This window comes from Lutra lutra, chromosome 7 (assembly GCF_902655055.1).
Source record: "Lutra lutra chromosome 7, mLutLut1.2, whole genome shotgun sequence".
Taxonomy (NCBI): domain Eukaryota; kingdom Metazoa; phylum Chordata; class Mammalia; order Carnivora; family Mustelidae; genus Lutra; species Lutra lutra.
Window position 1 is genome coordinate 73,860,152 of NC_062284.1, and position 19,547 is coordinate 73,879,698.

Here is a 19,547-nt window from a genome sequence, read left to right on the forward strand (position 1 = left end):
AGAGAGAGGAGGAAGCAGGCTCCCTGCTTTAGCAGAGAGCCTGATGTGGGGCTCGATCCCAGGACCCCGGGATCATGACCGGAGCTGAAGGCAGAGGCCTTAACCCACTGAGCCACCCAGGTGCCCCAAGACTAACTCATTTTTAAAAAGATTTGTTTAGGGGCACCTGGGTGGCTCAGTTATTTAAGCATTTGTCTTTGGCTCAGTATGATCCCAGGGTTCTGGGATCGAGTCCTGCTTTGGGCTCCCAGCTCAACGGGGAGCCTGCTTCTCCCTCTGCCTGCTGCTCTTCCTGCTTGTGTGCTCTCTCTCTCTCTCTCTGATAAATAAATAAATAAATAAATAAATAAAAGATTTAAAAGATTTGTTCATTGTATTTTTTTTATTAATGTACAATGTATTATTTGCTTCAGGGGTACAGGTCTGTGAATCATAAGTCTTACACAATTCATAGCACTCACCATAGCACATACCCTCCCCAATGTCCATAACCCAGCCAATATTTGTTTATTTTAGGGAGAGAGAGAGAAAGCATGAGTGGAGGGAGGGGCACAGAAAGAAGAGGAGGGAGAGAATCTCAAGCAGTACTGAGCCTGATGTGATGCAGGGCTCTATCCCACAACCCTGAGATCATGACCTGAGCTGAAATCAAGAGTTGGACACTTAAGCAGCTGAGCCACCTAGACAACTGGAGAATAACTGATTTTTAGGCCAAGAAAATATTTTATTGTGGTAAAAATCATATAACATTAAATTTACCATCTCAACCATTTTTAAATATACAGTGCAGTAGCATTAAATATATTCACATTGTCAAACATCTCCAATGGATGATTTGTTTTTAACTGACTGCTATCATTCAACAAATACTTCCTAAGCATTTGCCACGTGCCAGGCTGAATACTCAGGGATGTGAAAATGAATAAGACTCAGTCCCTGCCCTCAAGGAATTGTGTGAAGTGAGGACACGTAAGTGGACACGGAGCTGACAACAACTGTGCTATATGACAAGATATCAAGAAGGAAAGGTCACTGGCGTGGGCCACTCACAACAAGCTTCCTGGAAGAGGGGAAGTACAAGACGGATGCTGATGTGTAAGAAGACTCAAATCAGCAGCGAGGAAGGGGAAAGCCTTGGCTGGTTGATAAACAGGTCAGGCTTGGTCTGAACTGGCCAGTTCTTCTCATCTGCCTGATCGGTCCAATCTAAATTTCTGAGCCAGAATTACTGAGTATGTGTCAGGAAATTGGAGGTGGGAGGGAAGTAAGGGTGATGGAAGAGGAGGAGCTCAAGGAGAGAAAGAAACTAAAATTTATTAAATGTATACCAGGGGAGACCAGCTGTACTTTAATACTCCACAAGAAACTTCCACTTACAGGTAAGTAAACTGATAACTGACTTGTTGCAGATTACAAAGCGTATAAATGGGCAAGCAGTTTGCAAACTTAAGACTATCTCCTGAGCCCCTCCTCTTCTGTACATTACCGATGCTTTCAGCAACACGCTGATACAAATCGTAGAAAAATTCATTATATGCCCTCTACTCCAGCATCAGAGCCTGCTTAACAAAAGCCACCTTATCCCTAAGGCAACCGGACCCGCCTGTATCAGCTGCTTACTAAATATGCAGAACCGTACCCTAAAGAACCAGCGATAGCATTTATGCATTTCATAGATCTTTAAAATCTATCTACAGATGAGAAAAGTACATTGCTCATTCTGCAGCAAGAGTATTCTCTCTGGGTAATCCATTGTCACAACGTGAAGCAGTGTGAAGTTGCCTGGACCACCTTCTGGCATATTGTGAAACCCTCGCACCAGAAGTGACGTCACTGCTCATGCTGAGGTTATTTAAAGTAGGGAGGAAACCAATGGGAATACTCGTGACTGTGACAAAGGATGAGGGATGAGATATAATCGATAAAGCTTTTCAGCTCAAATTTCATTCATTCTATAAATAAAATAGCTTGAAATAGGTCTGAGGGATACTTTTTGCTTCTTAGAAACAAAATTCTCAGCACAGGACGTAGCGTATATGTGCTGAGTAAGTGTTTGTTGAATGTTAAAATATAGACTAGGCTCAAATCCTGTGATCAGCAGCTCCTACCTCCATCCCAAGGAGAAGCCTGCAGTTTGCCATTTCCAGATTTCCTGGGAGAAGGGACTTGGGGAGCCTGCTTTGTGGTCATGTTCTGGGAGGGGCACAAGGCATAGTCTTTCTTGCCCTGTGTGCTCAGCCAGGAGTTAAAAATTGGAAGGGAACAGTTCCTAGTCCCCAAGCTCCTGAATGGTTGTAGTTTTTGGTGGTTCAGAATATATTACTGGATTTGTTGCTCATGCCTGCTTTTTTGACACCCCTACATCATCACCCCAAACATTAACAACAACAAAATAGGAGCAATGGCAAAAATTCCTGACGTATTTCTTTATAGGTAGCTGTGATGCTGGATTAACCCTCAGAGGAAAGCAGAAAACCTTGGTAGCCAGGCAACTTGAGAAACCCCAATCTGTATGCCCCATATCTCCACGCCACTTTAATAAGCTGGTTTAATTCAGAAAAGCCATATATATGGTGCCAGCCTCTCCAAGAAGTCATTGATCTGTGTACAGGGTATTTTTGTTGTTGTTTTTCCTAAATAAAAATGAGCTATTTGGTTCCATTTCTTAGACACAACTCTTTCCTTGCTCGGTTCCTACTGTTTTCCCCCAACCCCAAGAATCTCCTAGACGCTCAATCTGCAGAACTCTGCTCTGTGGGAGAATGTATTATAGCCCTGCCAGTAGCAGGCTCAACCAGATTGCTCCTTGAGCTCTGCGGTTCCTGGAGGCAGGAAGCATGCAACAGGATCCCTGTCCCCAGCTGCCCGGAGTTACATGCTGTGGAGCATTTTGGTTAAGCCCAGTGGCTTCAGAGTTCAATGACCTGAAGGGAATCCTGGCTCTGTCATTGCCCACTTATTCATTCAAACCCTTCCTGTCTATGACTGTACTAATGAAATGAAATTAGGAGAGAATATTTAGAAAGCACTGATCAGGTACTATTGTCAGCGCATCATGTTGCTCAATAAATGGCAGCTACTTATTTTTAAGATTAAGCTGCTGGGTATAGCCTTTCTCTATTCACCAAGATGTGTTTGTTTTGACAAGCCTCCTACTTGGCTTCTGTCTCGAGTTTTCTCTGAGAACAATGAGTTTTAAACATGTTTTTATCTTGAATGAACCAAATCCTAATCCCTCTGTGTTGTTTTTTTTTTTTAAAGTTGAAGTACAAACTCAAGAAGCAATTGTCACACTCCATCCCTCTGGTTAACATCCAATAGGCATTTTAGGGATTAGAAAGCTAATAAACATCATATTAGAGACTAAAATGTAAAACCTTCTGAAGTGGTGGAAAATGCATGGGTCTAAAAATCTTTTGGACTTGAAAAATTTCCAAATCACCCCAGTGCCATTGTAGTATGGTCATACAGATAGCTATACTTCTTTGTTGACAAATCCCCTTTAAAAAAAAAAAAAAGTCAGGGGCGCCTGGGCGGCTCAGTAGTTAAGCTTCTGCCTTTGGCTCAGGTCATGATCCCAGGGTCCTGGGATGGAGGCCCTCAGCACTGGGCTCCCTACTCCGCGGGGAGTCTGCTTCTTCCTGTCCCTCCACCTGCCACTCCCCCTGCTTGTGCTCTCTCTCTCTGTGTCAAATAAATAAATAAACTCTTAAAAAAAAAAAAAAAAAGGATTTCCCCCAACCTTTTCAGTATCAGACATCTATGGTCTTTCCTGACTCCGATGTCAGGGTTATGGTCCTCCATGGCCCATTGCTCCACCACACAATGCACACTGGCTTTATTCCTTTCCCTCATGGTGGCTAAGAGCTTTGGCTCTGGAGTAGGCCATCTCAGTAATCAGTTGTGACCATGGGCAAATTACCTACCAGATCTGTGACTCAATTTCCCATGTTTAAAAATAGAGATAATTATGATACTTGCTTTCAGGGGATCGTGGTCAGGATTAAATAGGGTAATATACATTAAAAGTTCATAGCACAGGAACTGGCATTTAGTAAGAGCTCTAAGTACCGTTTTTTTTTCTTTAAGATTTTATTTTTAAGGAATCTTTATACCTAGTGGGGCCTGAACCCACAACCTTGAGATCAAGAATCATATACTCCACCCACTGAGCCAGCCAGGCACTCCGCTAAACACTATTTAAAAAAAAAAAAAATCTTGTTAGTGGGAAAGAGTGGTTTAATAGCTAGACCTGCATTCAGTATTGTTTTGCAGCAAGTATACCAAGTCCATTCATAAATATACATGTGCTAAAAACAAAATGGTCTGACATACTATGAATATTTTTTTTTTTTTAGGCTCTTCAGCTGGCCTGGTGCCTCCAGACCTAGATTCTGGGTATGTACCTACATATGTAAATGGCATAAAGTGACCTAAACAGCCAGGAACTCTGTGGGTACCTCTACCATGGCTGGGGAAAACTCTGGTCCATAGAGGAAAGGTGTGCATGTGGGAGAGTTAATAGGAGCATGGTCTGTGCTGACCAGATCCTCTAGTAGCTGAGGCAACCTCAGGCTGCCCCCCAAGTCTTACTGCAATTGTACCAGGAATGTTACCTTTTGCTCCCAATCAGCTGAGCTGATTGCTCAGCTCCCCTTTATACTGGGGCACTTCTTTTCTGGGAACACACCACTAATTGCTTTATCTGTAAAAACAAATAAGGACCTCTGCCCAGGGTCTAAAGGAAAGCATCCCTTTAGGACATAAAAATAGAAATAGTAGAGAAGAATGCTTAAAAGCAGAGTTCAGGATTCAGATAAGCTCTAGGTTTGAATCTTGCCTTCAATACTTTTTAGCTGTGTGAACTTCAACAGGTTGCTTATCCTTCTGAGCCTCTATTTCCTTACCTGGAAAAAGGGTAATAAGTGCCCCCCAAGAATGGTATTGTGAGACATAAATGGGATACTGATGTTGGGTAATTGCACAAGTTTCTGGCATATAAATAAGTGCTTAATAATGATAGGTTTGGGGCACCTGGCTGGTTTAGTCCATGGAGCATGCAACTCTTGATCTCAAGGTTGTAGGTTCGAGCTCCACGCTGGGTAGAGAGATTGTTTAAAAAATAAAATCTTAGGGGCGCCTTGGTGGCTCAGTGGGTTAAGCCGCTGCCTTCGGCTCAGGTCATGATCTCAGGGTCCTGGGATCGAGCCCCGCATCGGGCTCTCTGCTCAGCAGGGAGCCTGCTTCCTCCTCTCTCTCTACCTGCCTCTCTGCCTGCTTGTGATCTCTCTCTGTCAAATAAATAAATAAAATCTTTAAAATAAATAAATAAATAAATAAAATCTTAAAAAAAATAATGATAGCTGCTCCATGGGGCACCGGGGTGGCGCAGTCCATTAAGCATCTGCCTTTGGCTCAGGTCATGATCCCACAGTCCTGGGATTGAGTCACCCTCTCCCCCGACCATAGTCGGGCTCCCTGCTCAGCTGGGAGCCTGCTTCCTCCTCTCCCTCTGCCCCTCTTCCCTGTTCGTGCTTTCTCTCTCAAATAAATAAATAAAATATTTTTTAAAAAAATGTTTGCTTCTCCATCACACTCTCTTTAGATTTTGCAGGGACCACACATTCATGGTAAAATCTAAGTTCATCTGTTGCCAACAGATTTCCTTAGCCAAGTACATGAAGAGCAATAGTCTCGTTAGATTAGGGCAAAGGTGATGTTAAAAATTTAAAATGGGGGCGCCTGGGTGGCTCAGTGGGTTAAGCCGCTGCCTTCGGCTCAGGTCGTGATCTCAGGGTCCTGGGATCGAGCCCCGCATCGGGCTCTCTGCTCAGCAGGGAGCCTGCTTCCTCCTCTCTCTCTGCCTGCCTCTCTGCCTGCTTGTGATCTCTCTCTGTCAAATAAATAAATAAAATCTTTAAAAAAAAAAAAATTAAAATGGCCGGGAGTGTCTGGCCAGTTCAGTCAGTGGAGCATGCAACTCTTGATCTCAGGATTGTGAGTTCGAGGCCCCACACTGAGTGTGGAGCTTACTTAAAAAAAAAAAAAAAAAATTAAAATGGCCCAAACTAATTGATTTTTCGGCTTGATGAAATGATTTCTTTCTCAAAGATTTTTCAAGCCAGGTTCCCAACAGTCCTTCAGATAAACACTTCTTATAACATATTCAGGTTTTTTTTCAAGAGCCAACTAAATACAACAATCATTTGAGTTATTGTTCCATGTCAGACTAAGTACCAAAGATTCAAAGATGTAGAAGATACATTTTTTTTTCCCAAGGAAATAACTGTTTAGTTGTTACTCTTTTTACCTGTGAAATCTCCCAGAATCACCTTCTCTATTCTATCTTTTTCCATATCCTTTAAGATATTTCTTAATCTAGTGCTGGGTGAGAACTTCTCACTCTTTGTGTTTCCCACCATTCATCTAATTTTGTCCTCATTCAACTCCTACATAACTCAACTATATCATTAGTTTTTAATGTTTTTTTGTTTAATGTATACGAATCTCATCTCCCCAATCATATTATAAGTAACTCTAGGGCATGGGTTTCTATTAGTTCATTCTATATTTCTATAACACCTGCCATTCTGTTATTCCTTATTTATTTATTTTATTTTATTACCCTCCCACTCACTCCCCCTGTTATTCCTTATTTAGATCATCAAGGATGACTGTCAATGAAATTTTATGAGCTTGTACAAAACACATAGTTTAACTTATCCCTCTAAGTCAATTGGGTATGAGATAGATGGATTTGGGGCAAGTGAGCTACTTTCCCATACAGCATCACCTGATCCACTTAGGAAATTTCCTTTCTCTTTTTGCCTTTTAATTTTCTCTCTTCCACAGTGTTGGAAGATCACTGAATTCTGCATGGAAAATGCTATTTCTATTTTTGCCTTTGGTCTTGAAAAGGCTTAAATCACTATCATTCTTGAAAAGGCTTAAATCACTATCATAGAAACCCCTCTAGAAGAGGACAGGGCAGCTGCTTAGCACATTTGAAATTCAACAGCCACGCAAGAGGAGAAGCAGAAAGGATTTTGCCCCCATATCATCCTAAAGGGGAAAACTGTATCTTACCCTAGCTTAAATGGAGTTGGAATAGTGCCCATTAACTCTACAAAGATTCTCACACTTTGGAAAAACATCCTGATTTCTCTGAAACCACCTATATGGGATCTTGCTTCACCACAGAGTTATTATTCTTATCACTGTAATGTCAATGGAAATATTGGGACCATTCTCACACTGAAGCGTGGTCCACAAGCTTATGGACAAATCAGTAGTAACATTCACCCATCTGAGATTTTTTCAACATTTATTACACTGTTGAAGGGAGAGACAAGAACAACCTCAGTATATAGGAAAATATCCTCTACCCTTGAATACCTGCACATACACAGGATGGGTGACCAAGGCCGAGGCAGGAAGGAGGTTTGATTGTGCTTGTGTGCATGTGGGTGTGCACATTTGTGTATGAATCAGAACCTTCCCAAAGGGAGGAAAATGCTTAATCCTATCAGTCAAACTGGTGAAAGAGGTAACAGGCTCTGGGCTATTTATAGACCTTAAATTGGCATGTGCTGTACATATTGAATACTTTGCTGATCTCATTTTTTTAGAGCAGTTGAGATAAAGGAAAAGCAAAGAAAAGGTAATAAGATTCAGATCATGACTGTAATTTTAAAAATAACATTATCTTTCTTATAATTGTAGATGCCTGGAAAATTTCCCAGAGTCAGAGAATTAGATAAAACGGGATTCCATTTTGAAAACAGAGTGGAGATAACCTGATCACTGAAGTCTGGCTGTAGAGGTGAAGAGGATTATCTGAATACTGTACTGATTTTATTTGATTTCAAGGGTGCTCTTCTCCAGTGTCACTATCGCTTAGGTGCCAAAATGCCTCTGTGCTGCTGCATATAACATGGGGTCATCCAGAGACACTGACTTGAGGGCAGCAGGACACAATAAGCCCTCAAAAGGAACTTTGGAGAGATGACACAAACATAGCTGTCCTGATCATCCCATGTCCCTTTCTCTGGGAAGAGGGTAAAGCCCTCTACCAAAAACAGCAGAAGAAACGCTCACCCTCTGAAGTAAGGACAGTAATGAGCCATTGCCCATCCATCTCCAGGGCTTCTCTGGAAAGAGGAAGGTGTGTTGTTTAGAGATAGAACCATATTTGGGACCCTCTGCCCAGCAGACTGCTGTTAGGGGGTTGGAGTGTCCTGCACTGGCTCTCTCAGGTACACTTGGGCCCCTGAGCTTCGAAGTCTTCTGGCTTGGACACATTTTACCCATCAATTTCTCCTTGACTCCACATTCTAGTCATTCTAGTTACTCCTATTTCCCTTTGAGAACCTCAAAAGGTCTTCCATAAATGTTAAGAGATGGGCGGACTTGCTAGGCAACCAGAGAAACTGCAAATTCTATGTTTAGGGAGAGGCATGATCCATCTCATTTCTCCTTTTCTTCCATGATTTATTTCCTCATCTGTGAAATGGGAATAACAGCGCTGTCGCATTTACTTTACAAAGCGAGACTGCTGCATAAGATGAAAAAGCTACAGAAGGGCAAGGCATTATCACTGCTGTCATAGCTATTTTTGTTATTACACATCCCCAAGGCCCACAGTTTCTCAGGACTTAAAACAACACAATATCTACTAAACTAAGTAGGTCTCAAAAGCCTGTCCCCAGCCTGTTAAAGAGATGGCTGCATGAAAGCTTGTTAGAAATTCAGGTTCTCTAGCCCCACTGTAAGCCAACGGGATCAGAGCCTTCAAGTGTGAAGCCAAGAGACCTATATTTTCAACAAGCTTCCAGGCAATGCTGACCATCAGCCAGGTGTGTGAGCCCTATTTGCTCCGTTCCAAGTTTGTCCTTCAAATACTTGTTTGAAGGAAGAGATGGATGACATACACAGCTTCCTAGACCCCTCAGACTTGACCAGTGGGGGATGGGTTACAGCCCAGGTGAATGACAATTCTTTTCTTGGGGAGTAGGAAGCAAAAATAGCACTTTCGAGGAGCTAAGCTTCCACAAGAGGACCACCAGAGAAGGGAAGGAGTGGTGGGTGGGAAAAGTAATTGGACTCACCTACAATGATACCACAAGCACTGACCAATCCAATCTCTTTCTTCAGGGCTACTCCGCCTCCTCCGGAACCAGACTCAGGGCTGGCCTCCGACTCGCTTCCACCTGGGTGGTTCTTTTCAGTGTTGTTTCGGTGCCTGGCTCCTTTTTCCATCTTTCTCGTAGGATTTCCACCTCCGAAAGGTATCTCTCTTTCTGAATAAGTGTGGGTGTAAATATATTTTAAGAGACTGTCTTTCAAATTGAAACGTCTTTTTCTGAAACAGGGACCACTCCTACCCCTCTTAAAAAAGACTCAGGCAGATAAAGAGAAAACTGAAAATATTCCTATTCCGTATTGACACTTTCTTGTCACTCGTGCTTAGAACAAGGAAAGGACTGTTAAAAGGGGTTGGAGGAGAGACATAGATATTTAAATATAAAAATAGAACTGTACCAGCTACTCCGGCTGGAATTTTCCTGAAGGGGATGTAGATCTTCAGAGACCAGTATGGTTCTGCAATGTGTACCAGGCAGTGGCTTATTTTAGACTCTTCAAAGATAGTCTGGGTTTCACTCAGCTCTGCCCCTAAGAAAACAAAGATTGTCTTTACCTCCCCTTAGCCTTTTCTTTTTGATGAAGATAAGAGTTTTCATTAACTGAAGGAAAAACAGGCAATCCTCCGGTACTTTCTTCTCTTCCAGAAAAACAACTGTGGACCAGACCGGTTTGCTCTAGATCTTGTTTCCACCTGCTGTGGGTTTGTTTTCCCCTCCCTGTCTTCTGCCTTCCGCTTTTTCCAGATGTCCTCTTCTGTCTCGTTTGTTTTTCTGTCCTTGTTTTCTTTCTTCTGAGCTCCGTCAGTCCTCACAGCACAGACTGCCCCATCTCTCTAGGTTATGGGAGAGTGACTCTGGCACACACGATTGTGCTTCCCTTTTAGCATGGGGTTTTATGTGCTGAGCTAGCTCCGCCCCCACCTCTCCGGTCTCTCCATCCTCAGTCCGTCTCCTCCCTCCTCTTCAATTTAAATATTAGCACACAGCCCCCAAAGATCACCGAGAAAATGGATTAAAATATTCTGCCTTGTAATTGTCTCTCATTCTCCATCTTTCTCCTTGTGAGAAGTGGAAGTAAAATCCTTCCATGTCAACTGTTCTGGGAGAGTTCGTTAGCTGGTATAGCATTACAGGTCATACAGCATTTGCGAGCTTTATAAATAAGGGACCGGTTGTGCAGACACTTTAATGCCATCAGAAATACACTGGCAACTGTGCTAAAATATTTATGTCTGGATCATTTGAGGATACAGGAGAGAAGGTTGTAAGGACCTTTTTTCAAGTTTCTGAAAGTAGGAAATGCACGGCTGGGGGAGGGGAATGCAAAGAATTAAGAATAATGGAAAAGAGGTTCATTTAGTGTAATTGTGAGCTGTGAAGGGCATAAGTGAAACAGAACCACCAAAAGAGGTGGTAGACTTACTGTTCACATCTCTTATTTAGTGTAAGCTAAGACAGGACAAAAATGACTCCCATCTTAGACCCAGGAAAGAATGACACAAAATCTGATAGAATGGAACCTTTCATAGCTTCTAATACTTTTTGCATCGATAAATTATTTGAGAGATAGCTCAGGCAAGGAGTGGGGAGCTTTTAGCACCTTTCTGATCATAAAGCAATTGTTGATGTTAAGAGATGGCCAACTAGGGGCACCTGGGTGGCTCAGTCGTTAAGCGTCTACCTGCGGCTCAGGTCATGATCCCAGGGTCCTAGGATCAAGTGACATGGGGCTCCCTGCTCAGCGGGAAGCCTGCTTCTCCCTCTCCTGCTCCCCCTGCTTATGTTCCCTCTCTCTCTGTGTCAAATAAAGAAATAAAATCTTATTTAAAAAAAAAAAAAGAGAGATGGCCAACTTATTACCATATTGATATTGTGTCTTGGATTCCCTGAAGAATTTCACCCAGGAACTGCTGCCTTATGGCAACAGCAACAATATTGTATTTGTAAAGTATACTGAAAAACAGCAAGAAGCAATATAGCAGGCCATACTATAAATCTAAAATAAAATTGTATTGGATCTGTATTAAATAAATTGTGCAAAAGCACTTGATTTTATTTATTTTATTTTTTTAAAGATTTTATTTATTTATTTGTCAGAGAGAGAGAGGGAGAGAGAGCGAGCACAGGCAGACAGAATGGCAGGCAGAGGCAGAGGGAGAAGCAGGCTCCCCGCCGAGCAAGGAGCCCGATGTGGGACTCAATCCCAGGACGCTGGGATCATGACCTGAGCCGAAGGCAGCTGCTTAACCAACTGAGCCACCCAGGCATCCCAAAAGCACTTGATTTTAAAGTGGGTCTAAAAAATAAAGCTGACAAGTAAGTACAGAAATTTGGCCTCACTTTTTGGAAAATGTTCCAAAGACTTCAGATTTTAAGGAAAATACTTAATTGCTTAAAAGAGGGATAGTTGAGGGGCGCCTGGGTGGCTCAGTGGGTTAAGCCTCTGCCTTCAGCTCAGGTCATGATCCCAGGGTCCTGGGATCGAGCCCCGCATTGGGCTTTCTGCGGAGCCTGCCTCCACCTCTCTCTCTGCCTGCCTCTCTGCCTACTTGTGATCTCTGTCTGTCAAATAAATAAATAAAGTCTTTAAAAAAAAAAAGAGGGATAGTTGAGCTATTGTAGCAAAGACTTTCCAAATAAGATAAAGTCCAATCCACAGTATTTCCACTTTGCCCCTTAACCACTCAGCAAGTATTAAGAAGTTTCAAAGGTTGGGAGTTCAACTTTTTCTTCAAGATACAGCAAATTGAAAGCCTCAGCAAAATAAATAAACAAATAAATAAATAAATAGGATTTTTAATAAAGATCCAGAAAATTGTGGAAAGTGAGGAAATATATAGCACAAAACTCCACAGGAGGGGATGAGTCATGGCAATTTTGAGTTGCCTCTGGCCTTTCCTGAAGGACAAAGCATTGAGGAAAAATTTGATGGATTCATTTTTAAACAATGCGATTTGAAGATTTCTGCCCAAATTTCAACATTAAAGTATAAAAAATAATCTTTCTCCTTCTCAAATATGAGTTGTTTCAGTACAATATATATTTCTAATTTAACTGATATAGACTTAATATGAGATAAAACATGAATGTGCAAACTGACCACAGACTGGCAGGCTTTAGTCAACTGAATTTATGATTAAAGAAGTTAAGGAGGGTTATGGGATCAAACACATTCTATGCAACCACTAAAATACTTAGTACTAGAGCCTCTTCCCCTCTTTTAACAGGACCATTTATTCATATTACATGGCTCGCTTCAAGTTGGAAACTTTTGGTAAAATAAACCCTAGGGAGGGGCGCCTGGGTGGCTCAGTGGGTTGAAGCCTCTGCCTTCAGCTCAGGTCATGATCCCAGGGTCCTGGGATCAAGCCCCACATCTGGCTCTCTGCTCAGCAGGGAGCCTGCTTCCCTTCCTCTCTCTCTGCCTGCCTCTCTGCCTACTTGTGATCTCTGTCTGTCAAATTAATTAATTAATTAATTAATTAAAAAAAAAACAACTCTAGGGATGTCAAAATTCTATATGACTAACACTGAACACAAGAGAGTACAAAAGTCTTGATGTAATATGCTGGAAAAAATCTATAGAAATAATTAACTGAAGTTTCTTATTGAAATTTTGAACACTGAATTATTTTTTACTCATTATTCTACATTTACCTTTATATCTTTTATTCTACTTTCTACACTTAAATAGTGCTGCTTCACAATCTACAAACTGTTTTATGCCCAATAGCTCAGGGTTTTTTTTTTTTTTTTCTTCTTCTTTATTAAATACTTCAGGTAGACAAGGCAGTTACTTTGCTTATTATGAAGATTAAGAAGCTGAGCCCTGGAGAAATGTCTTACCTGAGGTCAAAGACAAGACAATCTGTTTCTGGGCGAGTGGATGCCAATAGTTTACACATGGAGAATTTTCCTGGGACATATAGCTACTTGCTGATGCTAAACTTTTTTCACATAAGGGAAACAGAAAGTCTTTGGTCAGGGCCATGTCCACATCTTCTTGAGTTGGTGTCATAACTGTGCCTTTTAGGGGCACCTGGGTGGCTCAGTGGGTTAAAGCCTCTGCCTTCAGCTCAGGTCATGATCCCAGGGTCTTGGGATCAAGCCCCGATTTGGGCTCTCTGCTCAGCAGGGAGCTTGCTTCCCCCTCTCTCTGCCCGCCTCTCTGCTTACTTGTGATCTCTGTCTGTCCAATAAATAAACAAAATCTTTTTTTTTTTAAAACTGTGCCTTTCAAAGATTTTATTTATTTATTTGTCAGAGAGAGAGAAAGCACAAGCAGGCAGAGGCAGAGACAGAAGCAGGCTCCCCGCGGAGCAAGGATCCTAATGCAGGACTCAATCCCAGGACCCTAGGATCCTGACCTGAGCTGTAGGCAGCAGCTTAACCGACTGAGCCACCCAGGTGTCCCATAACAGTGCCTTTTAGAGAGCCATCTTGATGCCAACACTTAATATCTGTTCAGTGAGACCCACAGGACTCAGTCTGCCCTCCCCTCCAAAATTTGTAACTCCCTTCACATAGTCCTCAGTTTGGCCATTTTCCAACTGCGTTAGTACAGCTCTATTTCCAGTATCTGGGTGACTGTTTATTGTTGATTTTGCACACTTACGGTGGGAAGAAAGTGGTCATTTCAACAAAGGAAAGGGTGGGTAAAAGGGTCGTTTTCTTAGGAATATGGACTTACCAAGAGAAAGGCTGTATGAGGCTGACACCTACTGCACAAAGAAAGATATGGCACAGGAACACGCTACTTGTATATATTGAACAAAAACAGTCATGCTGTCATATATAGTCCCTTTTTGAAACAACAGCTAAGAAGTATCTGTTAATAAAGAGGAATAGAGCACAAAGTTAATTTACTCATTCTTTTTTTTTTTTTCCCCCTTTGGGACTCAATTGTTCTAACAGAGCTGTGAAGTCTGAGATCACAAAGAGAAGACCCAAATCTCTTCCTGGAGGAAACTCACAGTCCATGCTCCCACTCCATTCTTCTGCTTGCACCAACATGACCAGAGTCAGAGGAAACCCTGGTTTCAATTAAAGCCAGCTTTCTTCCTAAAGTCATAGTGACCACTGGCCTATGGTTAAACAGTCAAACAGTGGTTTCCTGAGCTAGTGGTTCTGGGACCCTTTATTTCATTCAAAATGGAAAGTAGATGAAAATTAGTGAGCAAAGAGGAAAGAAATAAAAAAGTAAAAGCCAAAACAAGTCAGAAAGAAAAGAAGATGAAATGAGGAGATGTAGTTAGATAATAAGCCCTTTTTGGTGTATGCTCTGTTTGGATTTTGGACATATTCATAAGTTCAAAGGAAGTTGTATCTTCTAGGGTTTATGCAGTCCTGATAATTTGGATGGAGAAGATCCTGTTTTGTTATGATGGTCAATTAATTCATGCTCTTCTGGAGATAATGATGAATCCTTGCTCTGACACTAGAGACAAAAATTCCAGCAGATTACTCTTCTGTCTGGTGCACTTGGCTGGATTCCAGGGAGCTAGCCCAGCACTAGTGGGAAAGAAATAAAGGTCCCCGAGACAGCTGCATGTCCTTAATTCCTTTGCCGGGGCAAATCTGTCTCAGGACCTTGGTATTCTTTCTAAGCATTTAGGTGATTCAAATGCTGAGTACTTAAGTGTGGAAATTTCCAGTTCCTAATTGGTTTTCACTGAGGATTTATGTTTACCAAAGATAAACACTCTTATCTTTTAGGATATGGAAAATAAGTTCCCTGAAATTAAAGATTTATTTTGTTCATTGCTGTAACCCCAGTACCAAAAATGGTGCCTGAACTCAGTAAATATGATTGACTGACTGAATGAATGAATGAATTGTAATGCACATTAATGCATAATAATTAAACAATATCTGATGGACTGATGTGTGGATTTATTATAGTAAGATGTAGTCCTCAGTGCTTAGAGAGAAGCTGGACTGGAGATGGAGGAGAAAAACACAATCAAATGTTTGACTTTGAAGATCATTTCATATGGAACACAGATCTCAACCAGGTCCCCCAACAATGCCTGGCATTCTTACCACTGTCCTGCAGTCAACGGAGTCTTTCACTCACTTTCATTCTCTTCTCTGCAAGTACCATCCCCCAAATCTTCACTTCCAGTTGATGTCCTTGCTTACTGCTTCATGGAGAAAACAGAAAGGCAAAGAGAACTTCCATATCCTCCAACCACTAACTCGGTCATTCAGTCTGCCTGAAGCACACCCACATCTTCTGTCTTCTTTCCCATAGAAATGGATGTGCTATGCCTGTTCTATGTATCTTCCTGACTTGTGCATCAGCTTCCCAGACTAACACCTACTCAGGGACTTTGCTCCTACAATTATTCCCCTCTCTTCTGCATCATCAGTTTTTTCACTCTTAAGGGGATTATTCCTATCAGCAAACAAACATGCTGTAATACTTCCCAGAAAGAAAGAAAGAAAGAAAGACTGACCCCTAGCAACTTCCCTTTGCTCTACATTCCTTTTCAGCTTCCATCCAACTTCTTTGATCCCTTGTTTTTACTTCTTCACCTCATTCATGCTTGAACCCACTACACTTAAGCTCTCATTTCCATCACTCCACTGAATCCATTCTTGTCAAGTGACCAATAGCCACCACATATTCCAATCTTGTGGCCATTTTTCAGTCTTCGTCTTACTGGTCTCACAGCAACATGTCTCCTGGACATCCAATTTCCTGGCTTTCCGCTTCCTCACTGGCCTCTTCACAGGCTCCTCAGCTGGATCTTTATTCTTCTCAACCTCTCCTCTTCTCTAATGTCCCTGACTGGGTAATCTCATCCAGTCCTATGACCTTCAGAAACATCTATACACTGATATTTCCCAAATATTTAGACCCAACCCTCATTTCACTTATAAACTCTAGAGTTAGTTATCTTTTTTAAAAAGATTTTTATTTATTTATTCATGAGAGACAGAGAGAGAGAGAGAGCGAGCAGCAGAGACAGAAGGAGAAGCAGGCTCCCCAAGGAGCAGGGAGTCTGACGTGGGACTTGATCCCAGGACCCCGGGATCATGACCTGAGCCGAAGGCAGATGCTTAACCAACTGAACCACCCAGGCACCCTACAGTTGGCTATCTACCTGATGTCTCTGCTTGGATGTTTAATAGGAACCTCAAACGTAGTTATGTCTAGCGCCTTCATGCATCTCCAAACTCTCTCTTCTTCCAGTATTCCCCACTTTAGGAAATGGCAGACAGTTAGTTGGTCGAGCCAAATACCCTGAAGTCAACCTTGACTTTGGTCTCTCTCACTGTGCCCTACAATTGTCTTGTCAGCCAATCCTGTTAGCTGTAGATTTACTCTTATCTAGAAATGAATCCTTCTCAACATCTCCACTGTTACCACCCTAATTCATCACCATCTCACCCTCAGCAATTTCCCCTGGACTATGCAGTAGCTTTCTAGTTGGTCTTCTCATTTCCATACTTACTTGTGACAAATGTCCTCCTCTCAACACAATGGCCAGAATGATCCTTTATAATTATAAATCAGGTCATGTCATCCCCTGCTCAAAACCCTTCAATGGCTGCCTGGCATACAGAAGATTCAGATCTGAAGTCTTCTTTATCGTGATCCCATTGGCCACTTGACATTAATATTCTTCTGCTCTTCCTTCCACTTAGTACTACCAGACTCATAGGACTTCTCACTATTCTTTGAAGGCTGAGCTCTGCCTCAGGACTTTGGACTAGCTAGGGCCTCTCAGGAACACTTCCTCTAGACAGTCACCCTCTTTGTTCTGTCATGTTATACATGTTTCCTCAGTAAACGTTGCCTCCTCACAGAAGGTTGCTCTGACCACCCAATGTACCTTATTTTTATCAGCACTGCTTAACATTGTATGTTTGTTTGCTTGTTTGTTGTTTGTCTCTCCTGTTAGAATGTAAGCTCCAGATTGTTGAATTTTTGGGTTTTTGAGGTGGGTTATGGTCATGGTTAAAGAATATTTCTCTGTTAGGGGCACCTGGATGGCTCAGTTGGATAAGCGTCAACTTTCAGTTCAGATCATGATCCCAAGGTCCTGGGATCCAGCCCCACAGCAAGCCCCACATCAAGCCCCTCACTGGGCTTCCTGATCAGCAAGGAGCCTGCCTCTCCTTCTTACCCCTGCTTGTGGTCTCTCTTGCTCTCTCTCTCTCCAAAATAAATAAATCTTTAAAAAAAGAATACTTCTCTTTTAGAGATATATGCCAATATATCTATGGATGAAATAATATGACATCTTGGACTTACTTTAAAATAATATAGGGGGAAGGATAGAAAGGTAGGTTATTAATAAAAGAAGGTCAACTATGAGTTGATATTATTTAAGAGGGATAGTAGGTAGATAGGAGTAACTTGGGTTGTACATGTTTAAATTTTTTCATTCAAACAAACAAATAAAACTTTGCTTATTTCTTTACCATTATATCCCTAATGCCTAAAGCAGTGCTTGGCATATAGGAAGAATTTGTTAAAGAAAAAAAAAAGAAAGAAAACAGGCTCAAAATGGAGTCATTTGTGCTAAGCCCTATGTCAGCAAACCAAGGCTTTATATCTAATCTAACTGCATTTTCAGCCTCTCCCAGCAATGTGAACTTTAATCAATCTGGTATTACTTGATCAGCACTAGTGAGGAAATCTTCCTGATAGACCCCCTGCCCTTCTCCCAAAGGAAGGTAACCTGGCCTGAAATAATCCACTCTTTGTTAGAAAATTCCTTTTTCTGTCTTCATCTGCCTATGAAAGACTTCCATTTTGTACAGCTCCATGGAGCCCCTTTCCACTCTCTAAATGGGATGTTGCCTGATTCATGAATTGCTAAATAAAGTTAACTATATCTTCAAATTTACTCAATTGAATTTTGCCTTTTAACAAACTCATAAATACATATTCATTCAACAGTCATTGCATACTGAATCAGAAGAATAAAGGTATATTTTCAAAATAAGCTTTAATCATTTACTGCCAATTGTTGAAAATCTAAATTCTAAGTTCCAAACGAGGATTTTATAAAGAGTACCCCCTTCTGGGCCCTGAGTCCAAGAATGTCCTAATTGTGAGGATGCCAAAAGCTATGGCATGTGGCTAATTTGGTGATAGCTATGCCTTTAATTATTTTCCTTAAGACTAATTTTTTTAAAAGATTTTATTTATTTATTTGACAGAGAGATCACAAGTAGGCAGAGAGGCAGGCAGAGAGAGGGGGAAGCAGGCTCCCCGCCAAGCAGAGAGGCCGATGTGGGGCTCGATCCCAGGACCCCAGGATCATGACCTGGGCCGAAAGCAGAGGCTTAACCCACTGAGCGACCCAGGTGCCACCACAAGACTAATTTTTAAAAACATAGCTTTGTTCTTTCCTCTTTTTCACCAAACTATGGTAATTAACTGTGATCTCCCATACTAGAATAGCATAGCAAAGTTGGGAAGGAAATACAAAAGTCTCGGTAGGTGAAAATTTATGGATCCAATCACTTACAACTTTTGCCAGCCTACAGTGTGGAGATCACTGATATTGAATATAAAAATCCCTAAAAGAAAATGTGTCTTTTAGGAAATTTCCAATACTACACAATTTATTAGACTAATAGCGAAAGCAATTCTAGTAGAAATTGATTGCATGTAACTGGGTGTAATTAATTTCATTAAACTACTCAGCCAATCTAATCAACTATTTACTGTGCTAAGAATATAATGGTGAGCAAAGACCTGCTTCAAGGATGTGATGCAGGCATGTGATGATTAATTTTATATGTCAACTTGACTGGCCACAGGGTGTCCAGATTAAATATTATTTCTGGGTGTGTTCATGAGGGTGTTTCTGGGTGAGATTAGCATTCGAATCAGTAAACTCAGTAAAGTAAATTGCTCTTCCCAATCTGAGTGAGCATTATCCAATCTGTTGGGGGCCTGAATAGGACAAAAGACAGTGAACAGAGGAATTTGTTTGCCTTGTTTGCCTTTTTTAAATCTGCTGCCTGGAGTAGGGACATCTCATCTTCTCATCTTCTCCAGCCTTTGGATTGGATTTTAACCGTTGCCTCCCATGATTCTCAGGCCTTTGGACTCAATGAATTACACTACCAGCTTGCCTGTGTCTCCAGTTTGCAGATAGCAGATTGTGGGATTTCTCAGCCCTCAATAATTGCATGAGCCAATTTATCATAATACCTCTAACTCCGTTTCTGTCTCTGTATCTATTTTGACCTCCACCTGTATCTATACAGGCAAAGCTCAGAGATATCACACATTCGGTTCCAGTAAAGCAAGTATTGCAGTAAAGCGAGTCAAATGAATTTTTTGGTTTCTCAATGTATATAAAATTTACATTTAGGAGTGCCTGGGTGGCTCAGTCTCTTGGGTGTCTGCCTTCCTTCAGCTCAGGTCAAGATCCA

General features: G+C 41.6%; 1 protein-coding gene across 3 annotated transcripts in view; it reads right to left on the reverse strand.

Annotated features, from left to right (window-relative positions):
• The window catches only part of SLC7A8 (solute carrier family 7 member 8), a 51,057-nt gene extending 41,040 nt beyond the window's left edge, over positions 1-10,017 (reverse strand). Inside the window, exons 1-2 of one of the 3 annotated variants that reach the window (XM_047737755.1) lie at positions 9,698-10,017; positions 9,108-9,299 (exon numbers count right to left, since the gene is read on the reverse strand). In XM_047737755.1, coding sequence (XP_047593711.1) covers positions 9,108-9,299; positions 9,698-9,740 — 235 coding nt within the window. In that variant the 5' untranslated portion in view covers positions 9,741-10,017. Of the gene's footprint in view, positions 1-9,107 lie in introns of all 3 variants that reach the window. The other 2 variants (XM_047737757.1, XM_047737756.1) reach the window with 2 other exon arrangements.
• Between the last annotated feature and the right edge of the window lie 9,530 nt (positions 10,018-19,547).